General features: G+C 40.2%; 1 protein-coding gene across 8 annotated transcripts in view; it reads left to right on the plus strand.

The window, feature by feature from the left end:
• Positions 1–17,401, plus strand: part of sh3tc2 (SH3 domain and tetratricopeptide repeats 2) — a 100,279-nt gene that overhangs the window by 36,598 nt on the left and 46,280 nt on the right. For 5 of the 8 annotated variants that reach the window (XM_068043396.1, XM_068043398.1, XM_068043397.1 and 2 more), the window contains 4 exons: positions 637–735; positions 3,129–3,256; positions 8,507–8,612; positions 12,084–12,227. In XM_068043396.1, the coding sequence (XP_067899497.1) occupies positions 637–735; positions 3,129–3,256; positions 8,507–8,612; positions 12,084–12,227 (477 nt within the window). The remainder of the gene's footprint in view (positions 1–636; positions 736–3,128; positions 3,257–8,506; positions 8,613–12,083; positions 12,228–17,401) is intronic. The other 3 variants (XM_068043401.1, XM_068043402.1, XM_068043403.1) reach the window with 1 other exon arrangement.

Here is a 17,401-nt window from a genome sequence, read left to right on the forward strand (position 1 = left end):
TTTGATCCTCGAAGACTTGCTGTCTTCTTCACTCAAATCCTCCACTTGGAAAAGTCTAAGCTGTAGGGACTAATGCTCACTTCTTCTGCTTGTTGTTCTGGCATTGAGGCAGGAAATTGTGGTGGAAAGTCTTGTTATACCCCGTGCTACCTCACTACCTCCTGCAGGTGTAAGCAATCCATAAAATACCCCATCACTTCATGGGAATCCCTCAGCAACACAAAGGGATTGGAAATCTACCTTTATGGGTCTTGGGTCCATTTTCCCATGCTCAGGCGCAGTGGAAAGGAAAAATCAACCCATATAAGTTTAGTCAGTAATATGATACTAGGAACAAAATGAAAACTTTTGCCTTTTAAGCTAGGATGCAGTTTACTTTTAAGCTATTATGTCACTGACAAAGTTTGAAATTTTGTCATAATTGCAACAATGCTTTGGTTTGTCAATATTGTAATGGCCAGCCTTCTCAAGAAGGCATTTTGTTCAGTCTTCAAACCGTTGTTACGTAAGGAAAAATTGATTTAAAAATATAGTAGCTAAACATAACTTCAGATGCAGAGCATACTTGCATTTTTAGTGTATGTAATAAATGATAAAGTAATATATTTTGACAATTAATACTAAACACTATTTTAGGTAAATGGGAGCATCAGTCTGAATCGCAGTCATTGGACCTGAACACAGACTGTGAAGAGCATTCTCTGGGATCAACTGTGGAACAAGAATTTCCCAAAGGTACTATAAACTGCACTGAACATATACTTGAATTGCTCAGTTCAGTGTACTTCACAGACTGGCAGTGTCTCCAATATTATTGTCGTATGTTGCATGCAGCAAAATGTTGCCATCCAGAGACGCTTAGCAACAGAAGAAGAGGAGGAGGGGACGGTAGCATAGTGGTAATGTTACTGGACTAATAATCCTGAAGCCCAGATGAATGCTCTGGAGACATGAGTTCAAATTCCACTGCAGCTGGGGGAATTTAAATTCAATTAATTAAATCTGGAATTAAAAAGCTAATCTCATTAATAATGATCATGAATTTACTAATTCATGGATTGGTTCACTAATGCCCTTCAGGGGAGAGAATCTGCTGTTCTTACCTGGTCTGGCCTACATGTGACTCCAGACCCACAGCAATGTGGTTGACTCTTAAGTGCTTTATGAAATGGCCCAGCACCACCACCTGCTCAAGTGCAATTAGGGATGGGAAATAAATTCTGACCTTGCCAGCGATGTTCACATCCAAAGAATTAATTATAAAAAAAGGATCAGTGCAGCTAAGGGCAGAACAAAACACTTATAATTAAACAGTAGATATCCCTATTGAAACACCATTATCATGTATCAGGTTATCATAGAGGAGACCTTCAGGAAATTATGAAAGCAGTGGCTCCATTTGATCCTTGAGCATGTTTAAGCTTAGTATTCATGACCGACTTTCAGTCACAGAGGCTCAGTTGCAGATGCTCTTGAAAGTTTTCACATGTTGGACTACAGTTCTATTATGTGGTCGTGCATGATTCCACAGATAGGAATGGGAGAATTCCATTGATTAGATCATGGTTGATTTGTACCTGAACTCCATTTTCCTGCCTTTGATCCATATCCCTTCATAATTTCATCTCATAAAAATCTGTCAATCTCAGTTTAGAAAATTTCAATTGAACCAGTATCCACAGCCTTTTGTGTGAACTACACAGTATTATTACACAGTGTTATTACGCAGTATTTAAACATAACTGTATCCCAAAATATTTTCCATGTAAAGAGAATGCTTAAAATCCCAAAACATGACAGCCAGTTTGTCCTGACAGCAGACAGTATTGTTCAGATGATGGAAGTTTAAAGAACAAATAATAAATGAGACCAAACGCCCACCTTACTTTCCAGCTTCTGCAAATAAATGCACATACATCATATTGGAAAGTTTGCTTATGAGCTCAGGTTTCATGTTATAATACAACAGTTCTAATTTGAAGTGCTGAAGCTTACATGCATGAGCATGTATGTAAAATTTTGTAAGAGTAGTTTCTGGGGAGTGCTTAGCATACAGCTTCAGTCATGTTTTAATAGGGGTGAGGAAACTCTTGGTTGCATGCATAATTTGCCCAGCTACTCAGTCTAATGAAATACTCACAAGCCTTAATTTGGCATATTTCCTGAGACAATGAATCTGTTTTCTCACCTGCTCCACATCCTTTAGTTGTTTTAGATATGGCTTTATTCTGTCCTCCACTTTTGTCTTTAGTTCTCCATGAGGAATATTTACTGAGGTACAAAAAAAATCACTTTCTGAACTTCTTACTGGAAGCAATTTCAAAACAGCATCTGAAAATGGATATCCTCTATATTGTTAGTCAGCCATCAATGAAAGCTGGTACAGGATAAAGCTGCACAGTCGTAGACAGGCCGGAAAGAAATATAATTTTATTACAAGCAGTGTCGCCAATGTCATAAAAAATGAAGAGAGTAAAGAACAAGAGGAAGCAGCCAGTTAAGAAATCTTATACAAACTATTCACATGCAGAACCTCATTAGTCAGACATAGTCTGCCGAACAATTTTCATGCAATCCCTTTCACTAACAGCTGCATTCCACACTTCTTCTCTCAAGCTCAGGCCAACAGGCTCAATTATGAATACATAATAAGGCCAACCTAAGTGCTACGTATAGTTTGATTAAGCTGAATGTGCTTTTAATTAGTTGCTGGGAATTTGATCAGCATTTCATGTTTTCTGATAACTTGTAAACTGTAATTTCCTCCTCTTGTTAATACTTATATCCGCACTTAATGGTGAGAGATTTGTTTCTTTGTAATAACTTAATAAGTTGTAATTTTTATTCAACCAAATGTTCAATAGTCTCTAATCAGTGTCAGTGAATCATCAATAATAAAGTGCACTCTCACCCCCAAATGGAGTAATCTGCATGATGTGCAACCCAAAATGGAAAACAAAATTACAACAGGACCAAAATTAAAGGACAATAATTAGTTGCATACATCCAAAATATTTAAAAAGAATTGCACTTATTTTGTTAAGATTGATGCATTTAATCAGTATAACTTGTAGAGAAGTGTGGAGAGAGCAATGTATTCTGGATTGTTTTCCTGTTTTCTTTTTCAGGTGTGACATTGTCATATTGTGTTACCAGACAAAGATCTGGAGTTCTTGATCATGAGCTTCAGGAGAAGGCAAGAAGGAGGCTGTGCGTTCTGGAGGGTGAAAACAAGGACATTGTAGCTCTGTTTAATGTAAGACACTTGCCTGTATGTGAAACTTGTTGTTTGAATCACTCTGACCAAATTTCTGCCTCTCCCACAGCACCAAAATGGCCCTAACCAAATGCATGTTATTATGACCATGCGACATGATACCTCCTCAATCTCTCTCCAACATGGTCAATCAGGGCATCTCCTCAAATGCTTCTGCTCTGTCACCTCGCTCTGTGGCACCACTTTTGCTTTTATTATTTACTTGTAACCAGAGCATCTTCAGCAATCTTCACATGATGCACCATCCAATGAGAAAAAAAAATTCCAAGGGTGGGACCCACCATCCAAGGTTAACTAAAAAAGTTAAAGATAATATCAAACTTAAAGAAAAAGTATCGAATTGCGCAAAGATGCGTGGCAGGTCAGAAGATTGGACCGAATATAAAAAACAGCAAAGAATGACCAGAAGATTAATAAGGATGGAAGAATTAGAGTACGAGAGAAAGCTAGCTAGCAATATAAAAACAGATAATAGGAGTTTCTATAGATATTTAAAAAAGAAAAGAGTTAACAAAGTGAGTGGTGGTTCTATAGAAAGTGAGTCTGGGGAATTAATAATGGAAAATAAGGAGATGGCAAATGAATTTAACAGGTATTTTGCTTAGGTCTTCACTGTAGAGGATACAAGTAACATCCCAGAAATAGCTGTAAATCAGGAAATTGAAGGGAGAGAGGAATTCAAGAAAGTTACAATCACCAGGGAAGTGGTACTGAGCAAATTGTTGGAGCTGCGGGCTGACAAGTCCAGGGTCCTGATGGACTTCACCCTAGGGTCTTAAAAGAAGTGGCTAGTGAGATAGTTGATGCGTTGGTTTTAATTTTCCAAAATTCCCTAGATTCAGGGAAGGTTCCATGAAACTGGAAAATAGTGAATATAACTCCTTTATTCAAAAATAGAAGGAGATAGAAAGTAGGAAACTACAGGCCAGTTAGCTTAACATCTATCATAGGGAACATATTAGAAGCTATTACTAAAAACGTTCTAGCAGGGCACTTAGAAAAATTCAAGGTAACCAGGCAGAGTCAACATGGTTCTGTGAAAGGGAAATCACGTTTAACCAATTTATTGGAGTTCTTTGAAGACGTAACATGTGCTGTGGATAAAGGGGAACCGGTCGATGTACTGTACTTAGATTACTCTGCACTTAATTTCTCTAATCTTATTTCCCCTATGCCAATTTGCTCAGGTAATAATCCATCAAAGATTACAAGAAAAGTTATTGCGGAAAATAAAAGCTTATGGTGTAGGGTGTAACATATTGGCATGGATAGAAGATTGGCTAGCTAATAGGAAACAGAGAGTAGGCATAAATGGGTCATTTTCTGGTTGGTAAGATGACTGGTATGCCACAAGGATCTGTGCTGGGGTCTCAACTTTTTACAATTTATATAAATGACTTAGATGAAGGGACTGAATGTATGGTTGCTAAATTTGCTGATGACACAAAGATAAGTAGGAAAGTAAGTTTTGAAGAGGACATAAGGAGGCTGCAAAGGGATATACATAGGTTAAGTGAGTGGGCAAAGACCTGTCAAATGGAGTATAAAGTGGGAAAGTGGGAAATTGTCCACTTTGGCAGAAAGAATTAAAAAGAAGCATATTATCTAAATGGTGAGAGATTGCAGAGCTCTGAGATACAGAGGGATCTGGGTGTCCTCGTGCATGAATCGCAAAAGGTTAGTATGAAGGTGCAGCAAAGAATTAGGAAAGCTAATAAAATTTTATTGTTTATTGTGAGGGGAATTGAATGCAAAAGTAGGGAGGTTATGCTTCAGTTATACAGGGCATCAGTGAGACCACATCTGGAGTATTGTGTACAGTATTGGTCTCCTTATTTAAGGATTTAAATGCGTTGGAGGCAGTTCAGAGGAGGTTTACTAGACTAATGCCTGGAATGGATGGGTTGTCTTATGAAGAAAGGTTGAACAGGCTAGGCTTGTATCCGCTGGAATTTAGAAGAATAAGAGGCGACTTGATTGAACCGTATAAGATTCTGAGGGGTCTTGACAGGGTGGATGTGGGAAGGATATTTCCTCTAGTGAGCGAATATAGAACTAGGGGTCACTGTTTAAAAATAAGGGGTCACCCATTTAAGACCGAAATGAGGAGAAATGCTTTCTCTCAGAGGGCCGAGAGTCTTTGAAACTCTCTCAAAAGACAGTGAAAGCAGAGTCTTTGAATATTTTTAAGGCAGAGGTAGATAGATTCTTGATAAGCAAGGGGGTGAAAGGTTATTGGGGTGGGCAGGAATGTGGAGTTGAGTTTACAATCAGATCAACCGTGATCTTATTGAATGGCAGAGCAAGCTCGAGTGGCCTACTCTTGCTCCTAATTAATATGTTCATATGTATGTTCATATCTTGAATCCCCCAAGTATCCATTCTTGGCCCTCTCCTGTTCGTTGTCCACGTAATGCCCCTTGGAAACCTCAGCCCTAAACATGGGATCAGCTTCCACCTCTATGCTGATGACACCCAGCTCTACCTCTCCACCACATTACTTGACCCCTACATTCTGTATGCGTTGTTGGACATCCAGTGTTGGTTGAGTCACAAGTGCCTTCAGTTCAAGATTGGGAAGACTGAAGCCATCAACTTTGGCCCCTTCCCTAAATTTTGTATCATGCTGCCAACTCCATCCCCTTTCCAGCCACTTTCAGGTTGACCCAGATTGTTCAAAGACTTGCCATTCTACATGACCCTCTGCTGATCTACCAACTCACAATCTTCACTATTATAAAGAGCATCTACTTCCAACTCCATAGCATCACCCACCTCCACCCCAACCTCAGCTCATATGTTGTTGTAACATGCTTCCATGTTTTTATCATCTCTTGACTTGATTACTCCAGTGAGTTTCCCATCTGTCAACCTCCTTAAACTTCAGCTGAAGGAAAACTCTGATCTTATCCCACATCAACCCCACTTGCCCAGTACCCCTGGCCTCGCTTCTTATGTTGGCTCCTGGTTCCCAAGGTTTCAAACTTAAATTTCTGATCCTTGAGTTTAAATCCCTCCATTGCCTTACATCTCCTTACCTCTGTAATGTTGACCAGCAGCATTAAACACCCACTACCTGAATTCTCCATTCATCTGACTCTGACCTCTTAAGCATCCCCTCCTTCATCCTTCCCATCACTGGGGGCTGTGCCTTCATCAGCCATAGCCTCATAGATGGAAATTTACCCTTTGAAACCCTGTACCTCACCAACTCATTCTACTTTGTTAAGGCTTTTCTTAAAACCCAACTTTTTGATCAAGCTTTTGGCTACCTCCACTAATATTTCCTCTGCTTCAGCTTTTCACTTTTTCACCTTTCTGTAAACTGCTTTAGGACATTTTTCTACATTTAAAGGCACTACATAAATGCAAGAAGTTGCTGTTTGTCAAAACAATGGGTGTCACAAAAATAGTTTCTGATCTTGGAGTATACATTGGTTAACAGTTTTTGGAACAGGTAAGGACATCATATTATTGCCACAGCGGCTGTGGTAGAAATTTTAAATTGTCTCCATCTATATGTCTAGTGGAAACTTTTCCAAACTGGCTTTCATAACTGTAGCTCACTTTTTATTAAAATACTGATTTGGAACTTCAGCAGAGTTGCCCTAATATTCCACTGTAACTTCAGCCGAGCTTCCTGGAGAAATGGTGTAAGTGGCTAAAAAGGCGCACTGAAAATATAACAACTGCTTGTATTGATATAGCACCTTTAATGGAATAAAATGCTCCAGGGCGCTTCAAAGGAACATTATAAAACAAAATTTGACACCGAGCCACATAAGGAGACATTGGGGCAGATGACCAAAAGCTTCCTCAAAGAGGTAGATTTTAAGGAGTGTCTTAAAAGAGGAAAGAGAGGTAGTGAGGCAGGGATGTTTAGGGAGGGAATTGCAGAGCTTAGGGCATTGACAGCTAAAGGCACAGTCACCAATTGGTAGAGCAATTAAAATCGGGGATGCTCAAGAGGCCACTATTAGAGGAGCACAGATATCTTGGAGGATTGTAGGGCTGGAGGAGGAATTTGAAAACAAGGGTGAGAATTTTAAAATTGAGGCATGGCTTAAGCAGGAGCCAATGTAGGTCAGCAAGCAAAGGGACATCTGTGAATGGGACAAGGTAGGTCACGAGCACCAGAGTTTTGGATGACCTTAAGTTTAGGGAGGGTAGAATATTGGAGGTCAGCCAAGAATGCATTGGAATAGTCAAGGTAAGAGATAACAAAGGCATGGATGAGGGTTTCAGCAGCGATTGAGCTGAGGCAAGGGAGGAGTCGAGCAATGTTACAGAAGTGGATATAGGCTGTCTTAATGATGGCATGAATATGTAGTCGGAAGCTCTTCTTGGGGTCAAGCAGTCTGGCTCAGCCTCAGACACTCGGCAGAGGGTGGGATGGAGTCGGTGCCTAGGGAACGAAGTTAGTGGTGGGGACCAAGGCAATGGCTTTGGTCTTCCCAATACCTAGCTGGAGGAAATTTCTGTTCATCCAGTACTGCATGTTTGACGAGCAGTCTGGCAAATTAGAGATGGCGGAGGAGTTGAGAGAGGTAGTGGTGAGGTAGAGCTGGGTGTTGTCAGTGTACATGTGGAAACTCGATCTGTGTTTTCGGATGATGTTGCTGAGGGGCAACATGTAGATGAGAAACAGGAGGGGGCCAACGATAGATCTTTGGGGAATACCAGAGGTAATGGTGCAGGAAAGGAAAAGAAGTTGTTGCAGGTGATTTTCTAGCTACGATTAGATAGATAAGAAAGGAACCAGGCAAGTGCAGTCCCACCCAGCTAGATGTTGGAAGAGAGGCATTGGAGGAAGGTGGTATGGTCAACCATGTCAAAGGCTACAGACAGGTTGAGAAGAATGAGGAGGGATAGTTTACCTTCGTCACAATCACATAGGATAATTTGTGAATCTGATAAGAGCCATTTTGGTACTGTGGCAGGGATGGAAACTGATTGAAGGAATTCACACATATGATGGGAGATCAGAAGAACCTTGCAGAAATTTTATCTTAAAGTAATTTGTAATGTCTAAATTGGATGGTGATCCAGTGAAGTACTAATTTAACAGGCTGCATCATCCAACATCTGCTGTATTCAAACATGTGCTTTACCAAGGAAATACTGCCTTCCCTGGGGAAGAATATAGAATTGTAGAGCTTGTACTGAAGAACTGCCCCCTAATTGTGCCTGTCTTTGAAATTCTCTGTTTTTAATGTTTGAATTTTACAGGAAATGTCATCAAGACTGGTGTCCATTCATGCAGAAAAGGATCTATTTGTTCTCACCTTTAAAACTGTTGAGGAAATCTGGAAATTTACAACTTATCTTTCCCTAGGTATGGATATTAATTATATTAGTTCAGGATAAAATATATAACTTTAACAACATTTATTGATTATCAGAATATCCAGCCAACAGTAATGTGCAATAAAGTCCAAAGGGGAGAAAATTGGTGGGGAAAAATGCTCAAAAATAAAACATTCCCTTCAGTTCAAGTAATATTTCCTTGGGTTTTCTTTTATTTTAGGTACGTCACACAGTGCCAACATGTATATCATTCCATTGTCTCCTATATCTGTGCTAGTAAACTATGAACAGGCCAGCAAGATACTAAGTATTACGACCGAGGTGGGAGGAGTGTACTGTTAATTCAGTCCCACTACTCCACGGGTCACAGCATATCAATAAAATTTCCCACGTACTGAAATAAGCTAGTTAGATATTCAATTTGTCCCCAGAATAAAGCACACCAACCAGGTTTCTTTAATCAACAACGAAATTAACTACTTATTATAAAACCAAGTCTTAACCAATAATGAAGCAAATCTATATACGAATTGAGATATTAAAGCTCCTTATTTCCCTAGCCCTCACGCACACACACATACATCCAAAAAGAAAACTGGTTAACTGAGAAAAAAGGGATTTTTGTTTACAGCTGTTTCAAGTGAATAAAAAAACCTTTTACTGAAAAGGTATAGAAAGAATTCCTTTGATTTGGTGCAGTGTCCCAAAGTTGAATAGTTGGACGCCACTAAGTCTTTCCAGGTGAGGTTGATGAACAGTCTGTGGTGGGTAGGCGTTCAAGGAAATTCAACTTCAGCAGGCTTCACATAGGTCTTTCATCAGGGGCGTAGCAACAGGTGTCAGTTCACATTCAATGCAAACATACTTTTTAAAGAGACAGGATTTCTGCAAGCATTCAGGGTTTCTTAAAAATGCAGGAGGCAACAGTACAGCGTGATACAGGGATTTTTCAGAGACAGGAGGCAAAAGGAATCTGCCATATTTGAGATACAGGGTTTCTTCTCAAGAGTACCATGATCAGGTTTGCTGTAAACCTTCCTGATGTACGTTCTCAATGTGATACTGCATGTAGGGTAGGTTAACCTGTGACAGCAGTGACTTGAATTCAACACCTCTGCAATTCAAAGAATGTGGTACAACACCGCCTCTATCCCAATTATGTGAATTCATTTGAGGAGCCCGTTGTCCAATACTATCAGCGTGACACCATGCAATCAGCAAGAATAAAAAATAGTTTGGCAAAATGGAATCAAATTACTCAACTCCAACTCCACCTGTATATTATATAGAACAATGCATGATTTTCAGCACAGTAACATATCTCATGCTTAACATGATGTTAAAATGCTCTAACCAAGTCTTGGGCTACAAAATCATCTTTACCCCTAATGTTTCTGTAGCTTTGTTGCAATACTCCAATCTAAATAACCTGACCACCCTACCAGTGGGATGGGGGGCTTTGCCCACTGGCTATATATTCAGTTTAATAGATAGAAAGATGGTAGGTGGTGTGCCCATAAAGTCTCGATATGTATATCCTGGGGGTGAGGTAACTGACTTGTAGCGCAGACTTGGAAAACCATGCCTGTAAATTGTATTTTGAAGGGATGTTTCAGATATCCTGTTTGGAATTTACACCCAGATATGCATTATTCTTTGTTTACCTGACACTGCAGCTTGTGACTGCTATCAAACATATATAGCCTTGCACCAACATTGTAACATTGTCATTGTATTAGATCTTCAGTCAAGCTCACTGTGTTTGACTGACAATTAAAGGAAAGTCAGGAAGAATTTGTGGAGAAAGGAAAGAGATTAGGTTAACATTTCAGGTCTGTTGCAAAGTGATAGACCTCAAACATTAACCTAACCATTTTTTTTTCTGCACAGGTGCTGCCTGATCTATTGAATGTTTCCAGCATTTTCTGTTTGTTATTTCAAATTTCCAGCATCTGTAATATTTTACTTCTTGTCAGTTAAAAGCAGCTTTCAAGTCAGCAGATGTCAATATTCAGATAAACTCAACTTTTTTTTTATTAGGATGCCAAGGACCAACCGAAAAATTCCAGAAAGTGATGTAATTGTTTAGTAAAGAGGTTATTTGGGTGTTTTTTCCAACTGAGGAATGTTTCTGGATAACAGTATTTTCAATTCATCCTAAAACAATAATCATGCTGTGTGAAAGAATGAAAAGCCAACAGAACTGTTCTTTCAGTAGATCAGGCATCATCTGTGAAGAGAACAGAGTAGTTAAAACCATTTTGACAAGGTTTGTGCCTGAAACTTAACTAGTCTGGTATCCCCACAGTTGCTGCCTCACCTACTAAATGTGTACAGAATATTGTGTGTTTTTTTGTTTCAAAAATCTCTTGCTTTTTTTTGCTTTTCATTTGGAACTGCTTTCTTGATGACTCAACAAGTTATTCAAGAAAATAATTAAGCCATTCAGACCAGTAAGTTCCCAGATCTGCTTTCAAGTTTGCATGAGTTGGTTGATTTAGCCAACAAGGACTATACTAATACTGCTCCAACTGTTCTTGCTTTTTCACTTTTTCCCATGTGCTCATTCTGTCTCTCATTACCTGTCTTGGTTGCATTTTGTACCTGTTTCTCCTACTTTCCTTCTCTGCTGCTCCCCCCATTCTGTCTGTCTTTTTCATTCCCTTTCTGCATCCCTCTTGCTCTCACTCTTTCGCGATTGTCTGCTTGCCGTCTCTCATACATAGTTACTGGCTTCTTCAACTCATAAACCTGTGTGGGTCCTGGACTTTAGGTAACATCTAATGTCCATGTTGATAACCCTCAAGGTCGTGGCACTAGCAGTAGTTCTGTTGGGCTGCAGACCATGTATGGCAATTTTGCCTCCCCACCTCGTTGGATGTGGTGGCATATTCACACTACAATTAATTAGTTTATATTGCAGGTAATTCAAAAATTTGTTCAGCCGGATCACCATCCAAGTTAGACATTACAATGGAGGCAAAGCTATTGTAGTTAATTGTGTTCTTTATGTCAGGGATGTCCAGCGTTTTGGAAATGTGGGTCAGATACTCATGTGAAAAACGATGAGTTGGCTGTATGTTGACGCAGCAATACGAGCGCCAATATGCAGAAAATTTGAACACCCCTGCATAGTAGAGAGGTGGAAAATCAGGTCAACGTCCCTGTTCATCTTCCAGTGACACCTGCTGGAATGTGCATAGTGTAGCCATATGTTATGAACTGGACTCTTCTTAGCTGTGATATATTCCAAGGCTGAATAGTCTTCCCAAATACACAGGAAAAATGGCCACTTGGTTGAATTAACTGATAGTGTCAGGAACAAATGGACTGTACCTCAGGATGAGCCACTGCCTTCTGGAGATGGATTAACATACCTAGCTGACAATTCAAGTATTTTGCTTGTGCAGTACACTGCTTTCTTAACAAGAAAGTGTACAAGAAGTGACAAAGAACCTCAGCCTTTAGCACCATTGTTTCTAATACTCTATTCTCTTAGGGTTTGTTGGTCGATGCTTGGAGAACTTGTTGTTAGACCAGCGTTTCTGGTTAAATGTTTCACTTGTGGAAGATGTGAAGATTCAGGTTGAAGTGAATGAAGCCGATTTGTCGATGATGTATTTGGATCTGCTATTACAGGAAGGTAAGATTACGAAAGGTGAATGTGTTGGACCAGGAATGGATACTGAATATTTTAATTGGACATAAACAGGGTCAGGTAAATTGGAATTCAGAGTCACAATTATCAATTTTTTGGATGCCTCTTTGTAGTCCAGCAATTGGGATTTTAAGCTGAGCACTCAAAATGTGAAGTTACATTTGTAAACCACCAACACATGAAGGCATATTTACCGAATCTGATGAATATTGAGTTATCCCAAGATTGAGGTGAGCCTTCATGAAGAAGCACCCTCTGTGAACTGGAACAGCCAGTTAGCACTCATGCCAGCAGCAGTTCTCTGCTATTGTATATCCCTGTACAAGTGACAGTTGCCTGTGAAAATAATAAGCCCACAATGACTATTGTACTAGAGAACCCTGGCACTGATATAGGTCAATCAGGGTTAATAACGGATACATGTAAGTACCATTCTGTATTTTTTGCAGCTTCACGAGTATTGCACTTCCAGAGTCGGCATCAAGCTCATGATACACATGGGCAACTCGGCAGTACAAGAAGTCAATGTGTACACCACTGACACTAAACACTTCAATAACTTTGCTTTCAATATATCGTGCAGTCTTTTTCTGTGCTGAATGTGAAGTGTCAGGAGTTCAATTTGTTGCCTTTTCAGCATTTATCTCAAAGCAAACATGTTAAAATTGACTTGCGGAATACCAAACCTGCCAGTGAGATCGATGATTTTCTTATTGAGTCCCTTCTTCTGGAGAGGTTTAAAAAGTGATGTCTCACATTACCCAACTGAAAGCTCCCAGCCATCTGCCTACAGTGTGGAATAAATAGGCCTGATTTTCATTGCCCCTGCCTGGCGTAAATGGGGTGGTAACAACCTGAAACTAGGGTTGCTTTTCACGCCATTTATGCTGGTGCTTCAGCTCTTGAATGGTGTCCTGAGATGGGCAGTCAGAATGCCCATCTGTTTTAGGCAGGAAGCCACTTGTAATGTGAATATTGGTGCTGTGATCTATATTGGTCCCCAATTGCAATTTTGCAGTTTAAATGGGCTGTATCATGCACCGCACATCCTCTTCCCATTTGTACTGGCGGTGAGCAACTTAACTAGCAGTCCTTAGAGATGACTCAGCAGGAGTTAGTCCACAAAAATACTCTGCCCCACTGCCAGCCTACGTGAGGCCTCAATCCTGGTATCACCTCCCAACCCCCACTAGGTTTGACTGTTGTCGGGCTGCTAGGTGGAGTTGGCTGATTTCCCACCTGCCCCAACCAGCAGTCTACCTCGGAACACTGCTTTGATGGCCATGACCCATTGACTGAATGTAAATGAAGCCCAGGTTTTAAAATGGCTCAGGCCTCATAGTAGCAACAATGGAGAGGTGGAAGTTATGCTCCACCTGCTGATTACCTGTGCATCTGAAATTAAAATTGGCCCAGTGTATTTTCTTACTGAGACTGTTGGCCAGGGAAATTTGCAAAGACTGAATTTAGAACAACAACATTTACATAATGCCTTTAATGCAGTCCCATGCACTTCACAGAAGCATTATCAGACACAATTTGACATCGAGCCATGTAAGGAGATATTGGGACAGGGCATCAAAACAGTCAAAGAGTTAGATTGAGGAGCAACCTACAGGAGGAGAGAGAGGTAGAAAGGCAGAGATGTTTAGGGAGAGAATTCAAGGGCTTAGGGAGCTTGAAGGCATAGCTGCCAATTTTAGAAATATTTAACTGAATTTCTGATGATTCCAAGTTCCACTAATTTATTGGTACTAGTGGATCTCCCATGGAAAGTCATGTCAAAGAGAATTTCCCTTGGAGCAACTCTGTGATGTTGTAGGCATAGCTATGGGGCTTTGCTGCCTATGAAGCATATAAAGTTCCATCCAGTCAGATAGTTCTGGAGATAGGCATAACTAGCACTGCGGCCTCACAGCTCCAGGGACCCGGGTTCAATTCTGGGTACTGCCTGTACGGAGTTTGCAAGTTCTCCCTGTGACCGCGTGGGTTTTCGTCGGGTGCTCCGGTTTCCTCCCACAGCCAAAGACTTGCAGGTGATAGGTAAATTGGCCATTGTAAATTGCCCCTAGTGGTGTTAGGGAATATGGGATTACTGTAGGGTTAGTATAAATGGGTGGTTGTTGGTCGGCACAGACTCGGTGGGCCGAAGGGCCTGTTTCAGTGCTGTATCTCTAAATAAAATAAATAAAATAAAAATAATATATTTATAACATAAAAAGACATAATCTTTAGCAAGGCTTCATACCATTTTGTAACCAATATTAAGAAGCATGTGACAGTGACTATGGGCATTTCACTGTCAGACAGTTCTCTCCCTGTTTGCAGAAAATGCCAAGCAACCCGTCCCAAACATTAATATCTCAGAATTGCCAGAGTCCATGTCCGATATGACGTCTTGCTTGAAGGCAGTGCAGATTGGTGAATCAGGGTGGAGATCCGTGCACCTGATTCTTCAATTTATGTTCCTGTTGAGTGAATTGCAGGTGCTTGCAGCTGAGGTTGGAAGCTTGGTGTTTAAGGAATCTAATTGCAGGATTTTCTAATTACTATAGTCAAATTTTTACAGTCAAGTTTTTTGCTTTGGTGAAAGTAAAAAATTATTTCTAAGATCTTAGTTATAAAAACGATATCATTCTGGAGCAATGCTACAGGATTTGAGGTGTCAGTTTTATTTTAGATTCAGCCTAATGGAACAGGCCTACTTGGAGCTTTTAACAATATTTTTACTTAAAACAACATTTGCTCTCACATCGCAGTTGGCACAACTTTTGATTTAGAACTTATCACAAAATCCCAGCAAATTAATAGTTTGCCTGGTACAATCCAATTCGATGGCCTGAAAGTGTAGAATTCCAATAGAACTTGCATTTCATAATAACCAGAGCTTTCACCAGGCGCTGATCAGATCACTGTGCTATCCGAAGGTTCATTAATGGCCTTCATTGTGCAATGTTATTTTTGGGCAAGACTCCAAATAATAACAAGGGCAAACTAACCCAGAGATTGACTTTATAATCAAATCAACTGTATGTAGGAATCAAATTAAAATCATTTGTACAAACATCTTTTTTTCTTGAGAGCTAATTGATTACTAAAGGGAGTATTTGCATGCACGGTTATGAAGCAAGAAGTACTGAACCTAGCATTAAATGGGTAACATAGGCTTTACAGTTCAGAGGGCAGCCTGCCATTTCTTTTATGGCGAAAGACTTGAATCATGATTTTTGCTTTAAGCGTGGTGTAAATTGCTGAAAGGACTTGAATGATCCTGAGTTGCCTTTTCTGGCCCATGATCAGAAAATGGTGCACTCCACTCTGGAATGCTGTGAAATGCATCCTGCTGATGTGGAGGAACTTAACTCCTCCACTTAAATCAGCATCAGGACACTGTGTCACTTCCTCCTTTTGCTTATGATGTGGTTTCCCAGGGACTGGTTTATTTCAGATTCTAACAAATTTGTGCCTTAAGATCGCATGAACAAAGCCAGTTAAATTGTCGGTATAGATTTATGAATATATATTGACTAAAAGTAAGGATCTTCAGTATATGTAATTGACCTTGCCCAATGTTGCTAAGTTATGCACAACTTATTCATATTTATAATGAAATTATAATGTGAAAAGTAATTGTGAATGCCATTTAGATTATTTACCCTTTTATCTACTGTTTAAAAGTCAGAAATTTACATCATTTTAAAATTTAATTTAATTTTAATTAATTTGTTTGGAGGAGCTTTTTTTTCTCTTTCAGTTGACCCAATGATATTCTTCATGGGCCCAATATTTACAGGGAGGGGAGGGGGGAACACGGTAGTGCAGGTGAAATCGGGAAAGCCCAGGGCCGCAGAGGAACTGCCAAATTTAACATGACCTCCTTATAATTTTTTTCTTCTGTTTCCCACCGGGCTGCCAGGAGGCTCTCAGACTCTGATTTAAATATTTTAATGAGGCACGCTACTGGCCACCATAAATATAATGGCCGGGGTGTGTATGGGCTGGCTTGGGGACATGCTCCAAGTTTTATAACTTTTAACCCCCCCCTTTTTTTTATTCATTCATGGGATGTGGGCGTCACTGGCCAGGTCAGCAGTTATTGCCCATCCCTAATTGCCTTTGAGAAGGTGGTGGTGAGCTGCCTTCTTGAACCGCTGCAGTCCATTTGGGGTAGGTATACCCACAGTGCTGTTAGGAAGGGAGTTCCAGGATTTTGACTCAGCGACAGTGAAGGAACGGCGATATAGTGACCCTCCTGCCAGTCATGGGGTGGGGGAGTTAATATTGGAGCCCATATTTCAATTGAGATGACTGACATTCCTTTTAGAGCTCTTCAGATGCTGCTTTTGAGATGACAGCTTGATGGTATGTGAGAGCATCCTGGGTTGGCACTGCAGGGCTGATTCCCCACTGGATCACTTACTGGTGAGGCATGATAGAAACTCACAAGCCTGTGATTTCCTGACTAACACTCCTTATGATGATGTTCCTTGCCAGAGAGCCTGACCAGGAAATCTGACCTCACTTTACTTTAATTATTTTCCCCCTCTTTAACCTTGTAGTGAAGTATTTAGCTTTTGCTTTTCACTTTCTGTTGAGCAAAGATAAGATTACAAATTTGTTGTGTCTAAATCCCAGAAGCCAATTTACATCCCACTGGTCTGTGCTACATTACATGTGAACACTTAACTACACTTCCTTCCACAATTCATTTCTGTAGAAGGACATGTATTGCAATAGTGTAATACGTGTAAAGTGCAATCCAAAGCCTATTCTCGACACTGGAAATAACAGCCTCTTGGAGCTTAACCATTGCACACATGGCAGCCTCATGCTCCACTTACAATAGTTTTGTTGAATACCTGTTTGCTTATCTGATAAAAATGCCCCGTTTACACTGTGAAACAGGTTCAACAACAAGTGACAACTTCACATTGATGAAGTATGTGTATGAACAGTTGTTTAAGCAATTGCAACATGCAAATCTTACATGTGAAAAGTTACTTTGCCTTTCTAACTGGGACCTCTCCCGATGTTGAGGGGAAGGTGTCTTCAGGCCAGCATGACAAAGGTGCATTGGTGTCCTGCACTCTACTCATGGTCTTGCCCAAATTGTTCAACCTGCTCTTTTGTCATTGGCAGCAGCTCTTTATATTTTCGGT

Source organism: Heterodontus francisci, chromosome 12, assembly GCF_036365525.1.
Source record: "Heterodontus francisci isolate sHetFra1 chromosome 12, sHetFra1.hap1, whole genome shotgun sequence".
In the NCBI taxonomy this organism is placed as follows: domain Eukaryota; kingdom Metazoa; phylum Chordata; class Chondrichthyes; order Heterodontiformes; family Heterodontidae; genus Heterodontus; species Heterodontus francisci.